The sequence below is a fragment of the Paramacrobiotus metropolitanus genome, unplaced genomic scaffold, assembly GCF_019649055.1.
Source record: "Paramacrobiotus metropolitanus isolate TYO unplaced genomic scaffold, Prichtersi_v1.0 Parri_scaffold0000326, whole genome shotgun sequence".
Taxonomy (NCBI): domain Eukaryota; kingdom Metazoa; phylum Tardigrada; class Eutardigrada; order Parachela; family Macrobiotidae; genus Paramacrobiotus; species Paramacrobiotus metropolitanus.
Window position 1 is genome coordinate 20,152 of NW_026570546.1, and position 23,786 is coordinate 43,937.

Sequence of the window (23,786 nt, forward strand, 5' to 3'; positions counted from 1 at the left end):
TTGTTTGACAGAGATTCCGTACAGGTTGCAGCTCCTTGGGCGCGGAAAGAAAACACTGCCGAATGGCGCATGTTCGCGTGGCCGACTGGGACAGAGATAGACGAAGACCCCGTCGTCGGCCACGTCGACGACGCGCCCGAAGCGCGTCTGTTAATCGCTGTCCACAATGTACACGGCCAGCATTCTGTTTGGTGCGGTTGACGACGTTGGGCACTAACCGGATATACACTGCCAGAGCTGAAGTCAGCGTGTCGATGCAGGTAGTTGCAGTGTTGTCTTCGATAGAATTTTTATCCCTAGATTCTGCACTTTTCCTTGCTTGCACCACTGCTTCTAATAAACCTGTCAATCAGACGTGCTGCTTTGTTGTTCTTTGTCACTTTTGCCCAAAATCCACCGACAACCATGTCCCGGATCGGGCCAGATGAAGTCAACGTTGTGGACGCCGGCAACGCCCTGCTGTACGGGCCGCGTGGTGGACCTAGCGGACAACGGACTCTACATCGACCTACAGCCTCCCGAGCGTCGCCGCGAGTTCGTCCCCTTCGACCGAATCTTCCTCACGGTTCCTTCGAAAGACTGGGTGCTCGCTTTCCCAAATGGCAGGATGGTGCGCGGAAGAGCGTTTCAGTGGAAGTGCTAAGCCGCGAAAACTACGGCGATGCGGGGCGCTGGTGGCCCGCGGAAATGCTGAACTCGCACCCGAAACTAGCGTGCGCCGTCGTTCAGGGACGAAACGACAGCGGCGCCACCTGGACGGACATCTTCCCACTGCACCGCGTGCGCTTGCCGGTACCGGATGGCTAGGGACAGCGTAACCAGCAGCCGGAGGCGGGGGAGATGACCACGCCGCCCCGGCCCATTCAACCGGCCGATATGGAGAAGGAGCGTCTGCCGCTGCCGGGCGGATGTAGTGCGGCGTCCGCAGCACAACTCTGGCAGGCGGTGCAGGAGCTGCAGTGGATGAACCATCGGGCCGTCGGCATCGACATTGCGGATGGGCAGCAGCAGCGTGTTGTGTACCGAGTCACGGTAGACGACGGTGAATAAGAAGCGTTCCCTACGCTGGTTTTTGTACGATATCTATAAGGACCGCCGCTATCAGGTTTGTCTCGTTCTTTAATTTCTCGTGCTACTTGAAACAACCGCATTCGCCTGCTTCCATTGGCGTGCCGAATTTGTTGATTTGATTTATTCGGGAAGAGCTTAAAGAATTGGAAGAGGCCCTGAATCCGCTGATCCGCCGTCTAGCGGACATTCTGCGCCGACCGTGGGTTTCTGTGGAACGCGAGACGCCGGAAGCTTGGCGGGCGGTGCCGACGGATGTGTGGCAGCAGGTCTTCGCCCAACTCGACACCCTGACGCAGAATAAGCTGCGCGCGGTGTGCGCAGCGTGGAACGCCCTCCTGGACGCCCCGTTTCTAACGGGCAACATCGTCATCCAGGCGAGCACCGCCACCCGTAAACCGTTGCCGCATATCTACTATTACTATCTAACGGCGTCCCTTTTTAAATGTCTGGGTCCTTCCACTAATCGTCTCATCTTCCACGGCATCAGCGCCGAGGATTTTCAGCCGTGGCGGACATGCTTCACTACATGGCACAGACGCATTTCGGAATCCATCTTCCGGCGCTCTATGTGGTCGGCGGCACGGACTTCCTCCCGGAACTTCAGGTGCTCGGACTTCCTTCCTCCAGCTGGCTGGATTTATACGACAGCCTGTTTTATAATGCGGGCCGCTGCATGGTGCACAGTCGCAGGGTCTGCCGTGTGGGACGATGCATCTGGTCGGGTGTTCGGTGCACCAGCGATACTACAGCGTGCAGCTCTCATCCACCACTGTCAAGAAGCTGGACTACCCGTTGCCGGTGGCGCGTCTCCCGCTGGGCGGGGACTGGGCGTCTACACTCTGGGAAGCGATGGGGGGAGCGCTGCCTGAGCCCAGCGAAGATTAGCTGCGGATCCTGGCCGAGTGGTTGGCGGTGGTCGCTGCAGAGAAAAAAAACGTTTCCTCGCGGAGGCCGTCTGCAGAGTAAGTGTTGTATTTGAAAATCCAGGCGGTTTTGCTCCACACACAACGCTTGCCACAACGACTTGATTTGTTTCTAGCGTTGAAGCCTCTTCGATTTCTAAGATTTTCTTAGGCTGCTAGCCTGTATTTTCTTGTTAGGTAGGCTTTGTGCGCTACCCAGTCCGTTGATCCGCGTCCGTCGGCGCACCGCCGCGGGAAGCGCTTGTGTGAGGAAGGACTGCAGGAGCAGCGCTTGAACATTCTTCCCCGTACCGCCCTCCGCTTCCTTCTCGTCATGCCAGAAATTCTGTGTCAAGCTAGCGAGGAACTCCCACGGCAGTAAAGCGTCTGTGAAGGGACGGGATGGTTCTTCTCCTCGTTCCAGTTCAATGTTTCCTTTAAAAAGATATGGATCCTGCAATACCTAAATTATTGTCTTTCCGGTTGTGTAGTAAGTATTTTCAGGACAACCCCGGCGTCTCCACTAATGTTGCTGTAGTTTGTTTTTAACAAATGCTTTCATAACGGAGTTTCTGTATCTTGTGACTCTTGCGCTTACCTTCAGTGCATATTGATAATTTTGTAATTTGTTGCTTCTGTAAGTATTTGTTTGGTAGCTTGGCTCCGAATAATTTCACGTACGAAACGACTGCAGAACGGAGAAGACGTCGTTACGGGTACTCGTCAGGTGCTACCGTGCGTTCTGTTGATATTTGCGTTTCATCAACACTGCAACTGACCAGATGTAATGCGTAGACCGGTGCTATAAAGATCAGCCAAACTTCTGGAGGTTGATTTGCTTCCGTAAAACGACTGCGCCGAAGATGCTGCTCTCAAATTTTTTTTAAAAGAAAATACAACTGTTTTTCCTATTATTCACGTCTTAATGTAGTAACAGTGCATATACTTTTGTTAGTTAACTTGTAAAGGTGATGGTCTGTTTGTCTTGTGGACGTCTCGAGATTGCAGCACTCTTACTCCGAATGCAGTTTTCTACCGTTTCTAAAGTGCAGCTTTGTACAGATTTCTTTGCAGTCACTTCTTCGTTGTTTGTTCTCTACTCCGAGTGTACCGTGTCCATTGTTAAGTAATCTTGCAATGGTGCCATTGGTCCAGCCATGGCCGAGAAGTGCTCATCTTTAAAACTAGCTTGCGAGCGACTGGAACTTTTGCCTCGGCATCACGCTCTGTTCCTCCTGAAAAGCTGTCTTGGAGCTCCAAAAATTATATACATGCTGCGCTGCTGCAACGCCTGGAAACAACCGCAGCAGCTGTACCTACTGGACGAAACCCTGAGGCTGTGTTTCCAGTCTCTGTGCCATGTGCGCACCGGACACGATGACTACCCGTGCTGGCGGCAGGCGACACTCCCAGTAAGCAGGGGCGGTATTGGCATTCGTAGAGCGGAGGAATTAGCACTTCCAGCCTTTCTGGCTTCGATTCATTCCGCATCCGACTTGGTGCCGCTGTTGCTTCCTGGTCACCCCGTTGCAGATGTTACAGGCGCCTTGGAATTGTGGAAGAGTAAAGCGCGTCTCCCAGACCTTTCCGAACCAGCTTTTCGTAAAGCACAGCGCACATGGGACCTCCCGCTGTGCAATGTGTCTTTGTCAGCTCTGCTGGACATTTTTCGCGACGATGAAGTCAACCGTGCTCGCTTAATGGCTCAATCAACCTCGGAAGCAGGCCTATCTATGGTTGAATGCCTTACCCTCCGCACACATCGGAAATCTCCTTGACGACGACACAGTGAAGATTTCGGTCGGTCTGAGACGGCGTAAAGATCTGCGAGCCACATTTATGACAATTTTATGTGCGAAGTGTCACAAGTCCGTGGATGCGTATGGCCACCACGGCTTATTTTGCTCTTTTTCCGCTGGGAGACACGCACGCCACGGCGGCTTGAATAGCATTGTGTTTAGATCGCTAGTGTCAGCCGGCATCCCGGCTACGCTGGAACCCGGGGAACATCCCACACGTCCGATCGTCGTCCAGATGGGTGCACAACCTTTGCCTGGAAGCGCGGTATGTGCCTGGCATGGGACGTGACCTGCGTGGATACCGTTGCGATGTCTCATCTGCAGTCTACGTCAGTTACCGCAGGAGCTGCTGCTGCGCAGGCCGAAGATAAAAAAATACGACTGTACTCGTTTTTGGAGGGTAGATATATCTTCACTCCACTAGGTTTCGAAACCCTTGGACCATGGGGGAAGGTAGCCATACTCTTAGTGAAAGAAATCGGCAAACGACTTCAGCTACACACGGGTGAACCTCGCTCCCATGAATTTCTCCGCCAACGGTTGTCACTAGAAATTCAGCGGGGCAACGCAGCTTCAGTACTCGGAACAGTGGATGGAGCGGCAGCTTTAAATGAAATTTTGTTGTTGTGATTTTACTGTTCCTTTTCAACCTTTAATCTACTCGCGTTTATGAAATAAAAACTACATATCTTGCAATTCAACTTCTATTCTACAGGCAAAAAACTAATATGCGCCAAGCATATAAGCACTGTTATAGTCTAATGTGTTCCTTTTCTTGCTTATGCATTGCGTTTTTTGATTTGACCAATAAAGTTTATGAGCACTGTCACAGCTACAAGCAAACGCACACTTCTTTTTTCCGAAACCGATTTGAGCAGATGGGAAGGGAGTGAGTGCGTAAAAGGTGTTTATTCCAGCTGGAAGAGATTGGTCGCATTCCTCATCCGCGCCGGAAAGAAACGATCTCTCTTAGCGTTATTTGCCCTAGCCTATAAAATCCTTATTTACTCCTTGCCTTATTATATCAGAAAATACTTTATCGAGCGGGCGAGCGAAGCGAGCCCGCGTTTTTTTCAATATAAGCACTTTGAGGTTTTAAGACACGGCGACCTTTACCTTCAGGTTCCTCACACCCCGAAACTGCGGTTCTAAGACACGGCGACCCTGACCTTTGGGTCGCCGTGTGACCTTTAGTGACCTTTAAGTTTCCGACACCCCGAAACTGCGGTTCTAAGACACGGCGACCCTGACCTTTGGGTCGCCGTGTGACCTTTAGTGACCTTTAAGTTTCCGACACCCCGAAACTGCGGTTCTAAGACACGGCGACCCTGACCTTTGGGTCGCCGTGTGACCTATAGTGACCTTTGTCCCCTTTAGGTTCCCGACACCCCGAAACTGCGGTTCTAAGACACGGCGACCATGACCTTTGGGTCGCCGCGTGACCTTTAGTGACCTTTGTGACCTTTAGGTTCCTCACACCCCGAAACTGCGGTTCTAAGACACGGCGACCCTGACCTTTGGGTCGCCGTGTGACCTTTAGTGACCTTTGTGACCTTCAAGTTCCCGACACCCAAAACTGCGGTTCTAAGACACGGCGACCCTGACCTTTGGGTCGCCGTGTGACCTTCCGTGACCTTTGTGACCTTTAGGTTCCCGACACCCAAAACTGCGGTTCTAAGACACGGCGACCCTGACCTTTGGGTCGCTGAGTGACCTTTAGCGACTTTACAGTTCCCGAAACCACACAACCGCGATCCTACGGAGCTTAAATTTCTCAATCTTATGTGCTTACACAGCAAACTATACCTCTTGATTTTTGGTGTGCACGTTAGTGTTGCAGTAATCAGCATTATGCGTCATTTCTGAATAAGATGGGCTACTTTTAGCATATTATGAGATAACGTTTAACATAACGTTTCTCTTAATGCAGGCGACTACAGACCATAATATCACGTTAAGGCGTAACGCAATGTTGTCGTAACGAGCCGCGGGTACTGTGACACAATGGCGATGCTACAACTTTAAGCTACAATTTATTTACCATGAGGGATATCACGTTACCTCAACAGATAACGTGAGCGTACAAAGCTGCATTTATTGCATTTAATGCATTTATCCGTGTTTCACTGCTTCTTGCCTTAACTGGCTTAAGTTTGCGTTATTGTGACTGTTAGCTATAACAATGAAAGCAAAAATCGTAACTGCTTTACTTCGACTCACCCGAACTGCAAGAGGTTATCGCAAATGCAGCTGGCTGACGTTACTTTAATCGGTTGTAGTTAACACAGCGGTTCGTTGTAATGGGCCACCACTAATAAGTTTAGCCTTAACTAAGGTTACGGATTTGCGTTACAGGGACGTTTGTTGTTTGATAATAATGAATTTAATGCCTTCTGCAACGGTACAAAGTCGCCTCACGCACACAATAAGATAACACGCATATAACTGGGGGCAAAACTGGACAAAATCAAACTCAAAATTTGCGTACTCTAACGTAATAATTCAAAATTACCGTGGGAATAACAGCTATCGCACCGATCTGCAGTGCGGTAGACTGATTTTTGTTATTTTCGAGACTGGCTTTAGTTGCTGTAACGAGCGATGGTAACTGTTACGGGCTTCCTCAGCATAATGAACCACGGTCTCAGTCACCGCTACCATGGAAGTCTAAGGTTACCGTAAGGGATTCGCACTAACGACACGCCTACCCACATATCGTTTCTGCCAAAATCTGCAGACTTATCCCATTAAAAACTGCAGTTCCCGTACCAGATCACCGCTATAGTAGCAAATTACAGCACATTGAAACGATTGCTGCTGGGACATTATTCTTTTAACGTTTCCGAATGCTTGCTAACGTAATGGGCTCAAGAAACCATAAAAGGATACGATACTGTTATGTAATGTTTTACCGCTGTGCTAAGCAAATTACCGTGAGCGTAACGTTTTCTCTCGTCAAAAATTTACGGTTACAATGACAGGTCATAGAACGCTTACGGAAAGCATATTTCTTGCGCAACATCCTGCTTTCACTGGTTGGTGGATAGCGTGTAAAGTACCTGATACCCTTCATTAAACTTATAACTGTAAAATAGATGGTTAAAACATTACAAGAAGAAAACCTTCCATATAAATACATTAATTATCGCATTTTTGGCTCCCGGAAATAAGAGCCCCACTGCATCAAGCGCACCTCACCTAGCCTGTATAATAACACCTCCTCTCGAAATTACGCCCTAGGGAGGCATTTATAAATATAAAGCCTTGCAGGATGATAAGAATGCTGCAAGTTGCCTCACAAAAGTTGTTGCAGTTGTGAGCAAACAATGAACATTCTTTTGCAGAATTTCTACGTAACTAAATATATGCTGACAATATTGCTGGCACGATTAGGCGGTTGCATGTTCCGGCAACTATTATGTTCGCGTTTGCTAGAACAGAATGCGCAGTCTTATAAACTACGGTGTCTTTCCCAAAACATATCGTTCAAGAAACAATGACACCTTCCGAGATTGCGCCCTTCCCAAAATAAGCTCCCTGTGTCATAGCCTTAGGCTTATATGTACCCCAAGGCCGCGGATTCCCCAATTACAGTAAGAAATTTTATTGATACGTTTCGGTGGAATATCTTTTGCTCGAACGCAAACACAGATTTCGCTATAACTTTAAGTTGCACGCTAGCGTTCTACATATCGAGTTTAAGCTTGATTTAAAGCAGACTTTATGTAGAGCCACTGTTCAGTGGTTTAAAAGGTTAGTTAAATTATAAGCGGATTTTGAATGTCTAACGCTCCCGTTTCGTGAGTGAGTTTGCTTTCTATCACAGCGGCAACAAACGAAGAAATAATTTGCGCAATTCAGTTGCCCGATGCACATATCTGCGTTATATTCTACTGCTTATTTAGTAATTAAATTCACTGTATTTTAGGCCCTTTATTTGAAGTGAAATTGCAGGTGTTTTAGAACTGAAATCAGTTAGGCCTTGCTGATTTGCATACCCACTTATCCCAGGAACTCTTTTCGATAAATATACCCCACTTAAACGAAAGCATCAGAAGGACAAGACAGATTCAGTCGACCAGTACAGAGTTTCAGTATGCATCTTTTCTTGATGGGTGTTACAGATCATATTCAAAATAATTAAATTTAATTTTAAAAAAACTAAGAAAACAATTTAACAATAGACACTTTAACTGAACTTTGTTCGCTTGCGTATCAAAGTTGCACACTTCGTTTATGTTAATATTAGTAGTAAGTAAAAGTAAACTTTGTAATTTGTTTGTTGCGGAGGTTCAACTAGCTGCTAATTTCAGTTTAAAAATCAAATGACCATTTTAATCTTGTCATCCAATGTTTTCTTGAATGTCTGGCTTGGACGAAAAGGTTTGTTTCGAAACGTTTCTTGCAAAGATTTGTTTTCATCGCTTTTGTTTATTCCACTGAATGTATAGTACATACTTTATTGTATTCTGCTTACTTTATTTACTGCTTTACAACTTGATCACCTCTGGCTGCTATTGTACTAAAATTATGAAACAGATTTTTTGGTTCAGAGGGTAAACTGCACGAGTGATACAAGGCAATCATCCTCACAGAATAAGCAACATGCCGGACGGCTAAAAGAAGTGTTGAACGTCTTTATCTGTTGTTTGATAAACTGGGTGGATTTTGAAAAAAACAAGAACTTAAGATACCCTTTTTCAGACAACAAATTGTAACTCAGCCATGTATAATAATTTGTCTCATGTTGCTGCTTTGGGGTGAGCAGTCGGTTAACTTGATGTAGTCGGTTGTGTTCGCGACACGCCAACGATAGACGGTCCGGTGTACGACACGATCGAACGCCGCACCGTAATCATATCGCCGGTGATTTATTGTGTTCGCTCTCATCACAACCGACAAACGATAAACGCTATATGGTCGAGAGTTGCCTCCGAAATGAAACGTGAAATGTTTCAATCAGCCTTGGCGCTTTTGTTTGTGCGAAATTGGTTCTAGCTGCGAAGCCGATGAAAATTAAAATTATAAATTATTTTTTGACAACAAAGCTGCTAGATTTGAGCGCCAATGAGCGTTGTTATGAACATTTGAGTTAAAACAGGCGTCTACGGAGTTCGAGTAAAAAGTTCGCACTGAGTACTTCAACGACGCCGTAAGCTTCGAATGTTAAATTCAAATAGTTGCAAAACCGTTTGTTTTAGGACAAACTCTCCTCATTTGGAATCAAAAAACTTATTCTGATTTACTTCGCTTGCTAATCAACAATCATTCGAACTTATTCTGATACCTCAAAAGTTTCGTGATTTGGTAACTGCTGCCGTTCTAATCGATGCATTCGCCACGAGAGCGGTTGCTATTTCGCAGAGCTGTAGGGTAAGCTTGACGATATCTATGCTTTCTATCGTCAGTGGTATCGTCAGACGGTCCGATAAGGGTACGCCATGAAGACGTGCAAGAGCCTATCGTATATCATACCGTATATCGTAAGTGTTTTTGTGATTGCGAACACAACCTAATTGCTAAATTCTGACGAAGGTGTTTACCCAGTAAACGGAATAAATGGGATTGCACACAAGTAAGTATATTTCGCAAAGGGGACAAGAAGAACTTTACAAATGCTTTTTTGGGCCGACGCCTGAAAAACTTTCCTGATTCAATAGTTTTGTTGCAAGTGCAACTTTTGTGAGCTACATTTAAATTCATACCGGCCTTTTTTTCCTTTTCCGTCAATGTTACTTTGGGCTAAATGGTCAACTGATCAAGAGGAAGTGGCCGAAGAATTGCTATGATCACAAAGGTGACAGTAGCTTAGGGTAGTGCCCTAAGTTTTTAAAAACGGAGCGACAGTGGCTGAAGGGGGTGAAAGGGGTGACAATACCCGTTTCCAGCTTAACTGCTTATTCAGAAAGGCAAAAATTTAAAGCAAAAAAAATATATACTGTACTGCTACCCTGCACTTGTCCAGACTTTTGTACGGTTTGAGCCTACTGCACTGTAGGCGAGTGAGAGCTAAAGCCGCTCGCGTTCAGTCAGCTGCCTGCTCTCTGCACGCAGTTGCAGGCCGTGTATGTGAATCGTGAATGGGCTGATACAACGTACGTGCGCCTGCACTGCAAAATAAATGGACAAGTGCAGGGTAGCAGTACAGTAACTTAACGTATTAAAATGCCAAACACATACGATTGTAAGTTACGAATATGCAGCTTTGATATTGCAAGTTTCTACCTAACTAACATGACGGAATATGTCAATGTACGGTAGCAGCAATGTACGTACTTCTATAATATCTGTACTGAGGTGCTCGTACTTTACGGCTATATTAATTTGTACTTTCTGGCATTTCTCTTTTGCTTGAGGTAATACTTTTGGCTTTGCTAACCGGATGCGTTTCGCGCCTATATAAGTCCGAGGGTTGCAGTATTTTTAGCATCAGTTCGTTCTAATTCTGAGTATGGCAGTTTCGGAGTTTACTATCAAAATATATCTTCGGAATGCAATCGTATACTCGCTTCGCGTAGATCGTAGCTTATGCACATTCTGTTTAGTTATGCCACATTAAAATTATCAGCTCATTCCCTGTCGTTGAGTAAGATCGGTAGGGTTGACATTGCGTTATCATTTTATTTTTATTGCGTTATTATTATATTGCGTTATCGTATTCGTAACTCGTCTCTCGTCAAAAATAAGACCTCTACTTTCTACATGAAAAGCTTAACACCGCCGCCCGCTCGCCCTAAGGGCGGTTACGCCCTTCTATGCTAGTTGTAATTGATAAACAACCGTAGCAGTTTCCGCTATGTAAACAGAATTCTGGCAATCGAAGCGCAATGCAGCGGCATCGTGAGAATTCGAAAGAAAATATAAAGTCAACAGTGCGAGATAATGATCACATAAAACGGATAAAAGCTCTCATACAAAGAATCAAATAATATCTGAAAGTCAATTTTTAAGCACAAGTCCTCATCTAGGTGAGCACATCATGCACATGCACCTTTGCGTGAGCACATTATGTGCTACGTGGGCACAGGTTTTTAGGCCCTGATTTAGTCTGAGAAGCCTTTCAATGAGACGTGGTCCTACCCATTTCAGACAAACGTTTCTCTAATACGATTCGCTCGCATGGCCGCTGATTGGTTGCTGCTCTGCTACCGTAGCTAGAGGACGGTTTTAACACTCCGCCTGTTTTCGATCAGACCTTGCGCCGCACCCCGATTTTTGGGGGGGCTTGGGCATCAGATAACCTTCCTCTCCTAAACTTAACGTGATGAAGATTCAGCGATTCTGCAGGTATTTCTCAAAGTTTCTGAAGAATGGTTTTTTGGGTGGTTTAGTGGCGAGATGGGTTGCCAATGATGGTGCTGGTGAGTTGTCATGAGAAGGGCATACCGTTGTAGAGTGTAACTGGTTGTAGTGCTGCATGTATGCAGTTTCAGCGAGGCATTCGACTGTAGATCACCAAATTCTGCACATTCGCTGCTGCAGTTGCTCTCAACAAGAACGTCCGTTGAGCGAAATGTTTCACGATAATTTCTTAGCAAAATTCTCGTACTTTAGGGTTTTTTTTGCAGAGACTGGAGGCTTTTATTCCAAATAAAAATGCAGTAGCGATGCGAAACGAAAAGCAGATTACGAAATACAGAGACTCAGATCGAAAGGAGCAAGCTAGCGCAAACTAACTACGAGTAATTTCATTTCGGCCAAAAAGTGTCTACTGTTGCTCAACACCTGATAGGCTAATACGCACGGAGGATACCGCAAAACGTGAGCAGATAGTGCAGGTGTTTCTACCGTTCACCTTTTAATCCAGGCTGCCCACTCCTGTAGTTGCACGAGGAAGTGCAGGGACATGCGCGACAACTTCTCCAACCGCAAACCTCCCAATCCGTACACGCATCACTTCGCCCCGTTGTAATGCGCCGACGGATGCGGTCCGGCCAACTGCAGTACGCCCAGCATCTGCAAAACGAATCGGCACTGTAGCGACTTTCAAGTTGTAACAGAAATCGGATGCAGAACAGGCAAATCTACCTTGCAGAAAACTCTTTTCACTTCTTCCTCGTATCTCGGGTTCCCACCCACTTTCAACCGCTGAAGCAGGTTTGGCAGCTGCTGCAGTTTCTCCTCACTGGGTAGCGACAGTGACGCCTCCATCGCCTTTAACAATGCGCCGTGGAAAGCACCACCAAGCGACAACCGAACGTTGGCGAAGTTGACTGACAGAAAAGCTTCATAACCATAGTAAGAAGTCCAGTTCAAAGAGACATTCCCGTTAACGATGTGGAGGGTCTCGCATGACAGATTGTGGCCGACGGCGAGCGAATCCTTCAGCCAATAAAAAATTAAAATCCGGCTTGGGCCGACCTCTGGGAACTCTTCCGCGGCGCCGTGTATCAACAAGCGAAGTTCGGCCTTAAGCAGATGCAGGGAACGCAGTCGGATGCCGGGATGTTGGTCCGCCACGTACTGGATCATGTCGCACACCAGCATCGCATAATCCATGCCCTTCAGCTTCTCTGACAAACGCTTAACGAGAACACGCTGCGTGGCGGGGCGTAGGCAGTGGTGCAGCGTCGCCCAGCCGAGGAAAGCGTCCGTTCCGCATGTGGCGGTTCGGATGACGATCAGGGCTCGCAACGCAGGTGAATCTATCATCTGATTCCAGGTAGAGCAGACCGCACGGAGCTTCGTCTGTTCCACAGTGTCCAAGTGGGAGAAGGCTTCCTGCCAAAATTCCGTCGGCAGCGCCACCAGCCCCACCAGCGCCATCTCGTAGTCGGTGGCGAAAGTCTTGTTAGGAAGCCTCCGGGCCGCGCGGATAAAATCCCAATGGGAGATGTCACCTTCACTCTGAAAAAACACAGTCACCCACGGTAGTGGAACATCGCCGATACAAATGAGCGCTTCGGTTTAATAACCAGTTCACCACCGAACTGGGAAAATTGCTAATTGGAGCGATAAAGCGACCTCTGTTATTCTGACACCTGAAAACCAGCGCTCTCTTACCGACGCGTCTTTGGATTCTTCAACCTCGTAAATGTATCGCAACTTCCCGTTCACGATATCCACCGCGACGGCGAAGGGGAAGCGGGGAATCCGTTCGTCTCTATTTAGCCGTGTGATGAGCACCGCGGCTTCTTCCGCAGGCAGTGAGCGAAATTCTTCGCCCATGTCCACAATGCCCTGCTTTAACACGCCGGCGTGACGGAATCAGAGTTGTGGCAGTCTTGGCGATATCCGCGAACGCGGTCGATAGGGACGATGTCGGTATGCGGCATTCCCGTGTCGGGATTGCGCCAGCGGACAATGGCTGCGTTGAAATATTCAGTTGTAAGACCGCGTCCGATTTGAAGCAATTCAGCTGTCTGCCACACCCAGGGACCCGCTGGCGTCTCCGGCACCAGAACCTTCCCCGGGACGATGGAGCGGTGCGGAACATTGCGGAGCGGCGTGGACCAGCAAGGACTCATTGGAATCTCTGGATTTGCGAAGTAGACGCGGTCGAATGGCGCGTATTTACGGCGCCGATGGGGACAGTGCATGTCGATGAAGAGACCATCCTTCGTTACGCCCACGACGTGGCCGCAACGCGTCCGCTGGTCACTTCCCCACACGAATAGCGCGTTGAACCTGGACATTCCGTTGGGGCATGGTAGACGATGCTTTATCGTGAAATGGAATACACTGAAGTTGGCTACAACGGATTACACTTCACCGAATTCTGAATTGTAATCTTTCAAACCGGTAACGCACGAGTCGGAATATCAATGTTATGCTACCAAAAAAAGAATCAGCACGCTATGCCTATGGTGTAATTCATCGATCAAGTAAAAATAGCGGTTGAAAATGAGCCGCCAAACTGATATGTGAGCACGAAGCGGCTGGCTACGATCGTTAAATACAGTACTTAAATGCAGAAACAGTGTATGAGTGCAAATGTGTATCCGTAATTAAAACGTACTATTCTACTTGCACTGTACCATTGTTTCAGAAGAAAATGGTGAAAAGCACTTTTTAAAGTGGAACCAGATTACTGATACCACTCTGATTGGTCCGTGGAACGTCGTTCCAAGTGCAACCGCTGAAAAGGACCGTACCGGTGCAACCGCACAAATCAAGTTGTTGTGCGAGCAGAGAAGCAAATTTATATCGAATGTACAGGCAAATACCACTTGTATTAAAGCAAATGCGCATGCAGGTTCTGAACGGACTGTGCGGAGCTGCGATTTACGATCACAGATCGCAGGTGGTGGTATCGTAACCCGTCATTATCGATTATCTGAGCACAATTTGTACAGAAAACCAATATCCTGAACGCTTCGTTATTTCTCATCTGTTTTTCTTCGTAACAGTTGCGCTTCTACCGTGTGCGCATTTCAGAGGTTTTGACGGAGACTGCCCAGTGCGCACTGTATTCCGTTACGCCCCTCATTTCCCACGGAACTCCATTTTATCTTTCGAGTGCCCAAGCGGATCCAACGTACGCCGCGGAATGCACCGCGCCAACGGAATTCCGCGCCCCGACGTTCTTCCTATTCACCGCCCTCACCGCGAGCCGGATCGCGATGAGAACGCCTCCCTCCGCGAATCCGTCAGTCCCGGGACCTTTATCCTGCTCAGTGTGGATCTTGGCCTAGAATTCCACTCGCTGTCCACAAAAGACACCCGGGCCCTCATTCAGCGACTGAATGCCGCCCCGCTGCATTCCGACTGCGGTGATTTCTCCGTGGTCGGTCTCGCGGAAGGGATGCATTTGCAAGCTGGCTGCGACAGAAGAACTGGATTGGTCGGAAAGCCATTTTTCTGTAAGACAAGTCCTTCCTTTATTCTTTCAATGCTCCGCTCATTATGGGTGCTTCTGCTGCAGGGATACGTTGCTTATTTACGAAATGAGGTGTTACGCATAATCAAGTGTCTGCCTAACCACGTTCCGGCAACTGCTGACGGCACGGCGATGGGGCTGCCGGCAGAGTTGATGCAGGAGGTCTTTTCCCACCTGGACGCTTTAAAGCAGACGCAGCTTTGGAATGTGTGCGCCCGGTGGAGCCGGATCATGGAGGCGCCTACGCTGCGTTCCACTCTCGTCATTCGAATGCAAAACAACGGAATTACCGAAGGAGTCTTCGGCTTGCTGACGGTGCTCCATTGCCTACGTTCCACAACACAACGCCTGATCCTAACATCTTCCGAGAACGGGATGTGCGACACCGAGTTCGTCATGATTTTGTTCGACAAAGTCCTTCAGCTGGCCGCACATCACGCCGGCATCCGACTGCGCGCCATTCATCTGCACCGCGTCCGCCTCAGTTTACTGATCAGTCGCGCTGTAACTGGCAATGATAACGCCTGCGGTCAACACCAGTCCTTTCCTGTATACAACAATCCGGAATGGGGCTACTATCGGATGCAGGATTTCGTATCCGTGTGTCGCCGTCTCCCCTGCGATACACTTCACATCGGACCGAACACGGTTGCGGCGTTGGCCTGTGACTTTTACACTGATCCGTTGCGAATCTATCGAAAGAAAGCGGAAATCGACATCCACAGAACGCGCCTGCCGCTGGATGGCGGTTTCGGCTGCGCGTTGTGGGAAGCGATGGAGGCCGCACTGCCGGTACCGAGCGATTAGGACGTGCACGAATTGTTCCAGCGCTTCAAAGTGGGCGGGGATCTGCGTCACGAAGAAAAGCGGGAGGCACTCCTCTGCACGGTACTGTTGACAGTTTATCCTTCGTTCTGCTCAGACTGGAAAAATTCGTATTGCAGGCGTTGTGTTCGCTGCAGTCGGCCGATCCGCGTCCGTCGTCGTATTACCGCGGGAAGATGTGCTGTGTGGACGGTTTGGAAGAGGTGCAGGTGAAGAAGTTGTCGCGCATCAGTCGGCACTTGCTGATTAAACTGCGAGAGCTGCTGGTGGAACGGCAATGGATTACTTTTGAAGGGTCTGCACAGCGCTGTTCCGTGGAAGATTTGCCTTTTCGCCGCTAATCTGGATGTGCGTAAAGATTTGTCGCCACCTGGCGTCTCTATCGCTTTATTTAAATTGCAGGAATTTAGTCGTTCGGAATTTAGTTTGGAACCTACTTCTTAGAGTGTATAACTTGCGGAAATTTAGTTGCTTTTTTAGCCTGCTGCCTGGGAAACTGACTCATTATCATTTTTCCCCTTCATCTATTCATTTAGCTTCTTATGTTTCGCACCGTTACTAGATCCTTATTTGGCTGTGATTTGTGAAAGAACACTCGGTATAGCTTGTGCAGCGGTTTTATTCTACACTGAGTTTTATGGAACAGGTTCCGAAAAACTAATACTAAGTGCTTCCCTTATCAATTGAATGGATACAAAGTAAATCATTACGGGGTAGGCGCGTATTCATTATTCCACAGAAGCATTCATGCTAAAGAAGTACCGGTTTAGTGTGTTACCGCGTGTTTGCATTTTCTTGTAACCATTCAGCAAATTTAGTGAAAGTAGGGCATAAAATTCGATTATGCTGCGGTTATTGATCTTGTACAGGATACGTATCAATGCCCTTGCCCGTATCGTAAACTCGATGACGCTGTTGTAATTGCCCTTGTACGTGCTAAAAATAACGCTCGAAGTAAATTTAACAAACGGGTAATAGAGCGAAAGGTCACAGGAAATCCTCGATAGCCGCAGGTATTCTGATGGTCACTCGTTTATTCGCGAGTACGGGATCGTTGTCGCGCCATAGTTTAAGAGCGTTTCGTGATTGGTATTCACGGGCAGGGGAGCATTGGACACCGCCGCACTAGATGCCCCGTGGCTGTCATCTAGCGCTAAACTTTTAGTTTTGTCCGTATCCTTAGGATTTGAATCAGGATATACTGAAAATATAATCGCGGCTGTTTTGTTAAACAACGATAATATTACAAAAGACCACTTTAGGAGCGTTTCCAGTACAGACCTAGTTCGTTCCATGCGCGACCGTTTCGGAACGCGATTTTTGCTGTGCGGAACAAAAACCATGTTGTGATACCGCGAGCGAAAATAGCCGCACCTCCAATAATGAAGACGGCTGTATGCAACGAAAGCGTACTGAGATATCCAGTGTCATTCTTGAGAGCGTCACTCTTTAGAGTCATGATTGAATCGTAGAATTGATAGGAAATATAAAACACCTCCGCCATTACGCTGCCGGATGCTACGCCAGCCAGGTATTTATCCTGCCGCTTCAGCTGAAAATCATCAACAACATATAACACAGAATTATAATGGTCCTGAGTAATGGCTGCTCTATTTAAATTTGATTGCTGAATTAATAGACGTACGCTTGTGGTTACGGCGCAGACCCAGATAAGGATGAAAAAAGCGCGAAACGCCACAGTCACCTTCTCCAAAGTAGCTAAATGAAATTCCTCAGCATGGAACAAAATAAGTACCAAAAAGGACACCTACAAACATGAACTCCCAATGTATTTGTGTAGATTGTATTTAGCATTTTTTGGGTTGCAGGGGTAATACCTGAAACTGCACGCTGAAGGTGCGCAGAGATCGTGTCAGCAAAATCAGCTTACAATCGTCCATGATTTTTTGTGTTTCCTCACTTTCCTGTCCTCGTTTCCCATCATGTATTTCGCCCTGTCCCTGTTCTCCATCGTGCTGCTCGCCCTGTTCTTGCTCTCTATCGTGCCTCTCGCTGACGGATGCTTGATCATTGTCCGCTGCTGCAAGCAGCGGCTCCGTTGCGCTGCCACTAAGACAATAATAATATGCGGTACTACACAATAAGACAATATTAATAAATGTAGTAAATCTGCTTAAATATTAATACAGTACCAGCAATGCATAAGTTCTATTTGCTTAAGCAGTAGCTATACATAAGCGGTACACGATATGTCACAACAACCGAGCTCTCTTGCTTAGTTTACAACAACCAGTCACCGTGATCATTCTGTTCTTCGTCCCTCTCTTTTATCAGTTAAGGAACAGGGTACAACCGCAAAATGGTTCAGGTGAAAATCTGGATTCACTTCCTTTTTTATATGCTATTGCGACTGACAAGTGATGTCAGCAGTTAATAGCGTACGTAAAACTCCACATCGGGACTGAAATTTGAAACATAAGTACGAGTGACCGGTTGTTGAGAAATGCCGAAGTATACATTTTATCAGTGGTTTGACCGAGAATAATTCGACCCTTCTTTATGTTGTAATGCGCCACAAGACAACCAATTAAGGCGGTAATGACTGTCATTCCCAGGAACACTAAACGGGCCTGTAGGAAAAACGCAAATTTTATTGCTTTATTCTTTAAATTGCCTTGGATAACAGACCAGCGACGACTTACTATTTTAATCTTAAAGATATGATGGTGTACCACATTAGCCGGATGGGTCTCCTGCATAAGGATATAGAAATCGGCCCCACTATACAGTGAACGAAGCACTGTGTTCCACGCAAACACGTACAGCTCGTACCATCGTCCCCTGAATGACACAAGTAAGTATCTGTGATATACTGCAATTGACAGTTGATGTGAACCGCAACAATGTACGTACTTATTACAAATATTTGAATAACTGCAGTCAAGAAAACGAACCCTAATAAGGCTTCCACTTTAAGCTAAGCGTAGTCAGTAGAGACGATAATAAAGTGTAAATAAGCAGATAAATTTAGGTGATTTATATAAGCACTGTAGCGATCTGTAGCGATCTTTACTGTTGATGGTGAGAAAATAGCATTAGCAAAATACTGTAGATATTGTTTTACTAGCCGTGCGTTCTATTTACGGGCAGTGCACACTTGCAAGCTTTGCGAGTGTCATCTCATTTAACAACTGTGTGGTCTAACTTGCGAAAATTGCCCCGCTACCGGTTTTTTCATTAGGTTTTGTTCGGAGAATCCCGCAAAAAGCCAGGGAATTCCTCTGTTGGGGCGCTTACCAGAATAGTCCATGCCAAACGTAGAAGAGCGAGAACAGACAATGAATAATGATCAGCAAACGAAACGTGAACTCCGCTGCACATTGCTTATCCATATTATCCAGATAATCGGTCGTTATATTGGCAACTAGGTTGCTGATACTTATATTGTCCCGGCAGTGTGAAGCAGCGACATGTTCGAATCGCTACAAAAGTTCTCGTACCGCAACCATGCCGAACATCATTACCCAGAATAAAATTTCCTTGAATGTGTAATGAAAATGAATCAGTATATTATTCGTACGTACCTCACTAGTTAAGATTATGCTGATAGCAAGGAACAACGAAGCCGAAAACAATATGCCAAACTCCCATGGTGAAAAACTAGAGCATTTTCGTACCTGTGGCAAAGGATACGAGGGAATTAAGAAACACAAGTCGTAAAATTATTATTTTAATTATTTTACTTACAAAACCCAACATTTTGCAGTCTACCACATCATTTTTGGGTGACCGGCGATGGGATGGCGTTCCTGAGATGTTGTTTTCTACCGACGTAGCACTTTCGCGATTGGACATCATGTTCGAGCAGCGCTAGCTAGCTGCATACTTCGTCTGCTTTCGCTACTATTACAGTAAATGCTACCAAGCGCCGGGTATGTTGTCCTTATGAAGGTTTTTAGCCAAAGGCCTGCACTGCTGACTTGATGCGCCAGTAGCTTATCGGACGCCTTACAGTAAATGCATAGACTGCTGATAAGACTTTCAAGTTTAGGCACCATTGTGGACCAAGTACACAGAGACTTCGGGCAGTGTGAAAAGAATGTAAATCCAAGTAGCCGTAATGTCGATCGGTGATATCACGCAGCTTAACAATAGTAAACATGGCGTTCACGGAATTGACGGAATAGTAAATAAGAGATTAATGCAGTAAGTATCGCGTTCATTTCTGGCGTAGAATACTAAAATTTGCTCGAATGTAACGGTAAGCCATAGTTTATATAGTGTAGACCCATCCGGCAACCGTTCCGAAGATTTACAGATATCGTTTTTTTATTGTTCACCGTACAATAGTACTGACTACTTCCCGGCTACGCCTGTTCCTGGAAAAACCACCGGTAAAATGCTTCAATATGTTATATAACTTCAGTGATTTTGAGTATCAGAATAGCATGTGCACTGAATAGAGCGAACATGACTCTTTGAACAAGAAATGTTCGCTTTCGGTGAACACACCACAACGAAGCCACACAGCTTAAAAGTCACGGGAAAATTAAGTAAATTTCTAATGAAGTGTAAGTAAATTGGGATAAAAGCTGACGAAAATTGCACAGCAGAGGCATTGACGGAGAAGACTAACCTGCTATCTGAGCAGGTATAGTGATCAGATTCACACACTTCCTTTCTACGATTTAGCCATTTCACATCACTAGCAGTTATACGAATAAATATGTATAAAACAAATGAGGACAGCGAGAATGATGTTTTGTATTTTTGTTATTGTTACTTCTGTAATACGCGATGATCTTTTATTAAAATCCGGTACATCAGAAAAAAAAATGAGGACATTCGAATGCTATGATAATGATGATTAAGGGACCATTTATTTAATTGTATCATAATGTTTTCTTCCACTGTATTAGGTAGGAATAAGCTCAATAAAACCACGTTGTGGTTGTAGCAGTCAATCGTAGATGCGGTGGCGTAGCCTATGATGCCTATCATACACTCGCATCAGAGCGGGGAGTATTCTCTCGCTTTTGCGACGACCTTGGCGTAAAAAATTCGCAACGTACTGAAATTAACGCGATATTTGTAACTTTTCCCGCGTGGTAAGCAATCACATCAACGAAAATGTTAGGATCTTAATCAAGGATTTGGTTCAGAACATAATTTAATATTTGCTCGGTTTTGCCTCCAAGTTGAGATTTCCGCTTTTTTCTTAATGTTTGCGACGTCGGTAACAGAGATCGCCTTACCAGTATATATATCTGTGGCCATTTAACGTTGTATGGTTTTAGAAGCATTAGAGATTTTTAGGGATAGTCTCCGCCAGTCACGCCTTTGTTGGGTCGGCTTAAATTTGAGATGTGGTAGAAGTATGGCCGGAAAGCACTGCAGAAAGTACAACTGCTCAACACCCTGAAAACTGCACTACGAACGTTGTAATCGTAGTTCCCGTTTCATGAATGCGATTTGTTCAACATTAATTTTCTTACAACGAGGTATGGACCTAGCGCTAGCATAACGCGCGCTAGTAGCTCATAAAAGGAAATTTCTTGCGCATATTTTATGAATGCCTTAACGAGGCGTTTTCAGTGCGAAAACATCGAGCTATATATATCGGGAGCCATATAAACTGAAACCATTGAGGGCAATGTCATGGACACTGCTTGTACATTACTCGTACGAGTGCTAAATTAGTAGGTCACTGATACGTCTTTGTATTTTCAGTTTTCATGTAGTTGTAATTAAGTGCGCGGTTATAACTTTGGGTCACACTATGTTTGGGGTGGCCCACCCCAAACACCCCCGTTTCTTATAGCCACCCCTTTTCCGCACCCAGTTAAGGCACCCTTTTTTAATTAATTAATTTCTTTTTTAGACACCATGGTCTATCCCTGGGATGTGATCACCCTCATCCCGTGGAAGCGCGGAAAACCGCTGGCAGTGGATGTTACCTGCGTGGACACGCTGGCGGCCTCGTATCTCGACCGCACTTCCGTGAACGCCGGCGCAGCAGCCAAACTCGCTGAAAGGAAGAAACTAGCGAAACACGCTTGGATGCAAACAAGATACGATTTCGTTGCTGCAGCATTCGAAATTTACGGACCTTATGGAGATGGTACTAAAACGCTACCCTAGTAGAAACGGTTGGAAACGGTATAGCGACTTCAACTGGCCAAAAGCGGGCGAAAGAGTTTTTTAAACAGCGAATATTGATGCAAATACAACGGGGAAAAGCGATTTGTGTAATGGGTACGATCCCCGATAAGGATAGCTAAGGAACGAAGATCCAAGGAAAATGGAATTCCACGGTGGAATTCCATTTTCCAAATCCGCGCTCCAGGCGACATGCTTGGATTTGGAAAACGGAATTTAGGAAATCCGCGGAATTCCACTTTTCGAATGGAAATCCAAATTACTGTATTTGGATTTCCAAACGAACGAAAACTTTCAAAATTATCGAAACTCACCCGGCAGTTTCTCACTTTTTTGCCATAAAACGCATGTCAGTTTCGGCAGTTTTAAATTTTTTTGCTGGCATGGAAACAAAACATTCACTGTTTATATTGCCACGACCCAAATGCCAGCGCTCTAGCATTCAGTGAGTTAAAGTGCGAATACTGTAGTACTACACTGTCGCCCACCCGGTACTGACTCTGAGGATTACATAGGGCACTAATAAAATAATTTGAAAAACGGATAACGCTACACGACTTTCGCTATTACTTACATGCGAGATTTCGAGCCGATAAATTGAATGAAACTTTTCTGTTATAATAGTGTTATTTAACTCACCGTTAACAAGTCCGCACAGTAAATTTGTATTTAAAATTTTTAGTACAGTAATTAGTCGTTAATATAGATTCACGTTTCAAGAAGCAGAGCCGGTTTAGTGGTCTGGCAAGGATGATGAACGAGGTAGTTAGAATCATGCTTGAAGTTGAAATTAAAACTATGAATCTACAGCGAACAATTAGATGGCATTAATCGAAATGGTGTTTAATCGGTAGCCGCGTTACATTGGGCAACTATCTCTAGGAAAACAAAGCTAAAAAACTATTTTCCAACGATAATCGTAAAATCCTTGGATTTACGGAAATCCAAATGGATTTCCGTAAATCCACGGAATCCATGGAAATCCATGGCAATTTCCTTTCCAAATCCTTTCCACGGGCCCGAACCCGTGGAAATTCGTTCCTTAAGGATAGCATAGAAGAAGTGTTTCTTTTATAAACGCCGTTTTGTTCTGGTGCATAGTTTGTACTCGTACCATGATACTTATTAAAGGTTGTAGGGCTCTGTTTTTTTTATAGGCACCTCTTTACTAAGTGAATTTTCGCACAGAGTACTTAATTATACAACGATACAAAGCTTGTACGACTCAGTACGAGTATTCTTAAACGTTAGATACTGTAATACCTGGGTGATGCGCGACAAGTTCTCCAACTGCACAACCTGCAGGTCGTCGCGACACCACTTCTTCCCGCGGTAATACGAGGACGGACGCGGATCGCCCGACTGCGCCGCACACAGAACCTGCAGAATCAGTGCGTCATAACAGTACAAATCGTGACCGAGCATTTGGGAAGATGCAACGATTTGGGCAATCTAGCCCACAGCGATTTCCATTCTGTCGTTTTTACTAAACTCGCCGCCCACTTTCAAGCGCTAGTGCAATGTGTACAGGTCCCGTTCACTCGCCGCTCCCATTGCATCCCTGTCCGCGCTCCCGAAACCGTCATTCAACTTCAATCGGGTGGTGCAAATGTTCATCTGCGTCTCCGTTACCAACTGGTGAGTCATGGAACTCTTGATCCTTCGGTCGGATATGAAGGCTGTAGACGATTGAAGCCAGGGGTTGGTCATGCAAAAAACGGTGTCGCTTGGCCGATCGCGGCAGCGCTCAACGAAATCTCCCACCCATGAGTAATTGTACTCCGTGTTCGAACGTGTCTGGCACAGGCCGCATTCGGGATAGTTAGTGCTGTTCACCGCGCACTAAACCAGACAGTCCAGCCGACAACGGTGCAAGTGAATGGTAGGCAGTCGGATCCCGGTCTGGGTATACAGTATTATGCATCGACCCCAGCGCGATCGCCTCTCACCATTTTTCCATAATAACATTAACATATCGCAACCGTACGAATTACTTCATCGAAAGTGTTAACTCATCTGTGCTGTTTCTTGTGCTGATGGTTGTTTTTGTTTTTGCTTTGTTCATTTTGCATGTCGTCATAATAATATTCATGTTTTCATGGTACCACCTCTCCTGTTAGCGTCATTTTATGCCGCATAACACAGACATCATGCATGAGAAGTAATAATTAATTTTTGCACCATCCGCTCGATGGTCGAGCAAAAGCCAGCTGAATTTAAGTTCAGTGTAGCATTTTACTCACCGCCAAA

At 46.0% G+C, this 23,786-nt stretch overlaps 1 protein-coding gene across 3 annotated transcripts; it reads right to left on the minus strand.

Moving 5' to 3' along the window:
• Positions 1–16,167: 16,167 nt before the first annotated feature.
• On the minus strand, positions 16,168–19,320 carry LOC129602090 (uncharacterized). Of its 3 annotated transcripts, XM_055501052.1 has the most exons (10): positions 19,125–19,318; positions 18,962–19,054; positions 18,675–18,859; positions 18,080–18,218; positions 17,895–18,007; positions 17,255–17,486; positions 17,062–17,184; positions 16,830–16,968; positions 16,698–16,739; positions 16,168–16,617 (listed from the first exon to the last, which is right to left on the minus strand). In XM_055501052.1, exons 1-10 carry the CDS (start codon positions 19,233–19,235, stop codon positions 16,442–16,444), a joined length of 1,353 nt encoding a protein of 450 aa, XP_055357027.1. In that variant the 5' UTR covers positions 19,236–19,318; the 3' UTR covers positions 16,168–16,441. The 3 variants fall into 3 exon arrangements, with proteins under 3 accessions (XP_055357027.1, XP_055357026.1, XP_055357028.1); XM_055501051.1 differs by having other exon boundaries at positions 16,698–16,968; XM_055501053.1 differs by lacking the exons at positions 17,895–18,007; positions 18,080–18,218 and having other exon boundaries at positions 16,698–16,968; positions 19,125–19,320.
• Between the last annotated feature and the right edge of the window lie 4,466 nt (positions 19,321–23,786).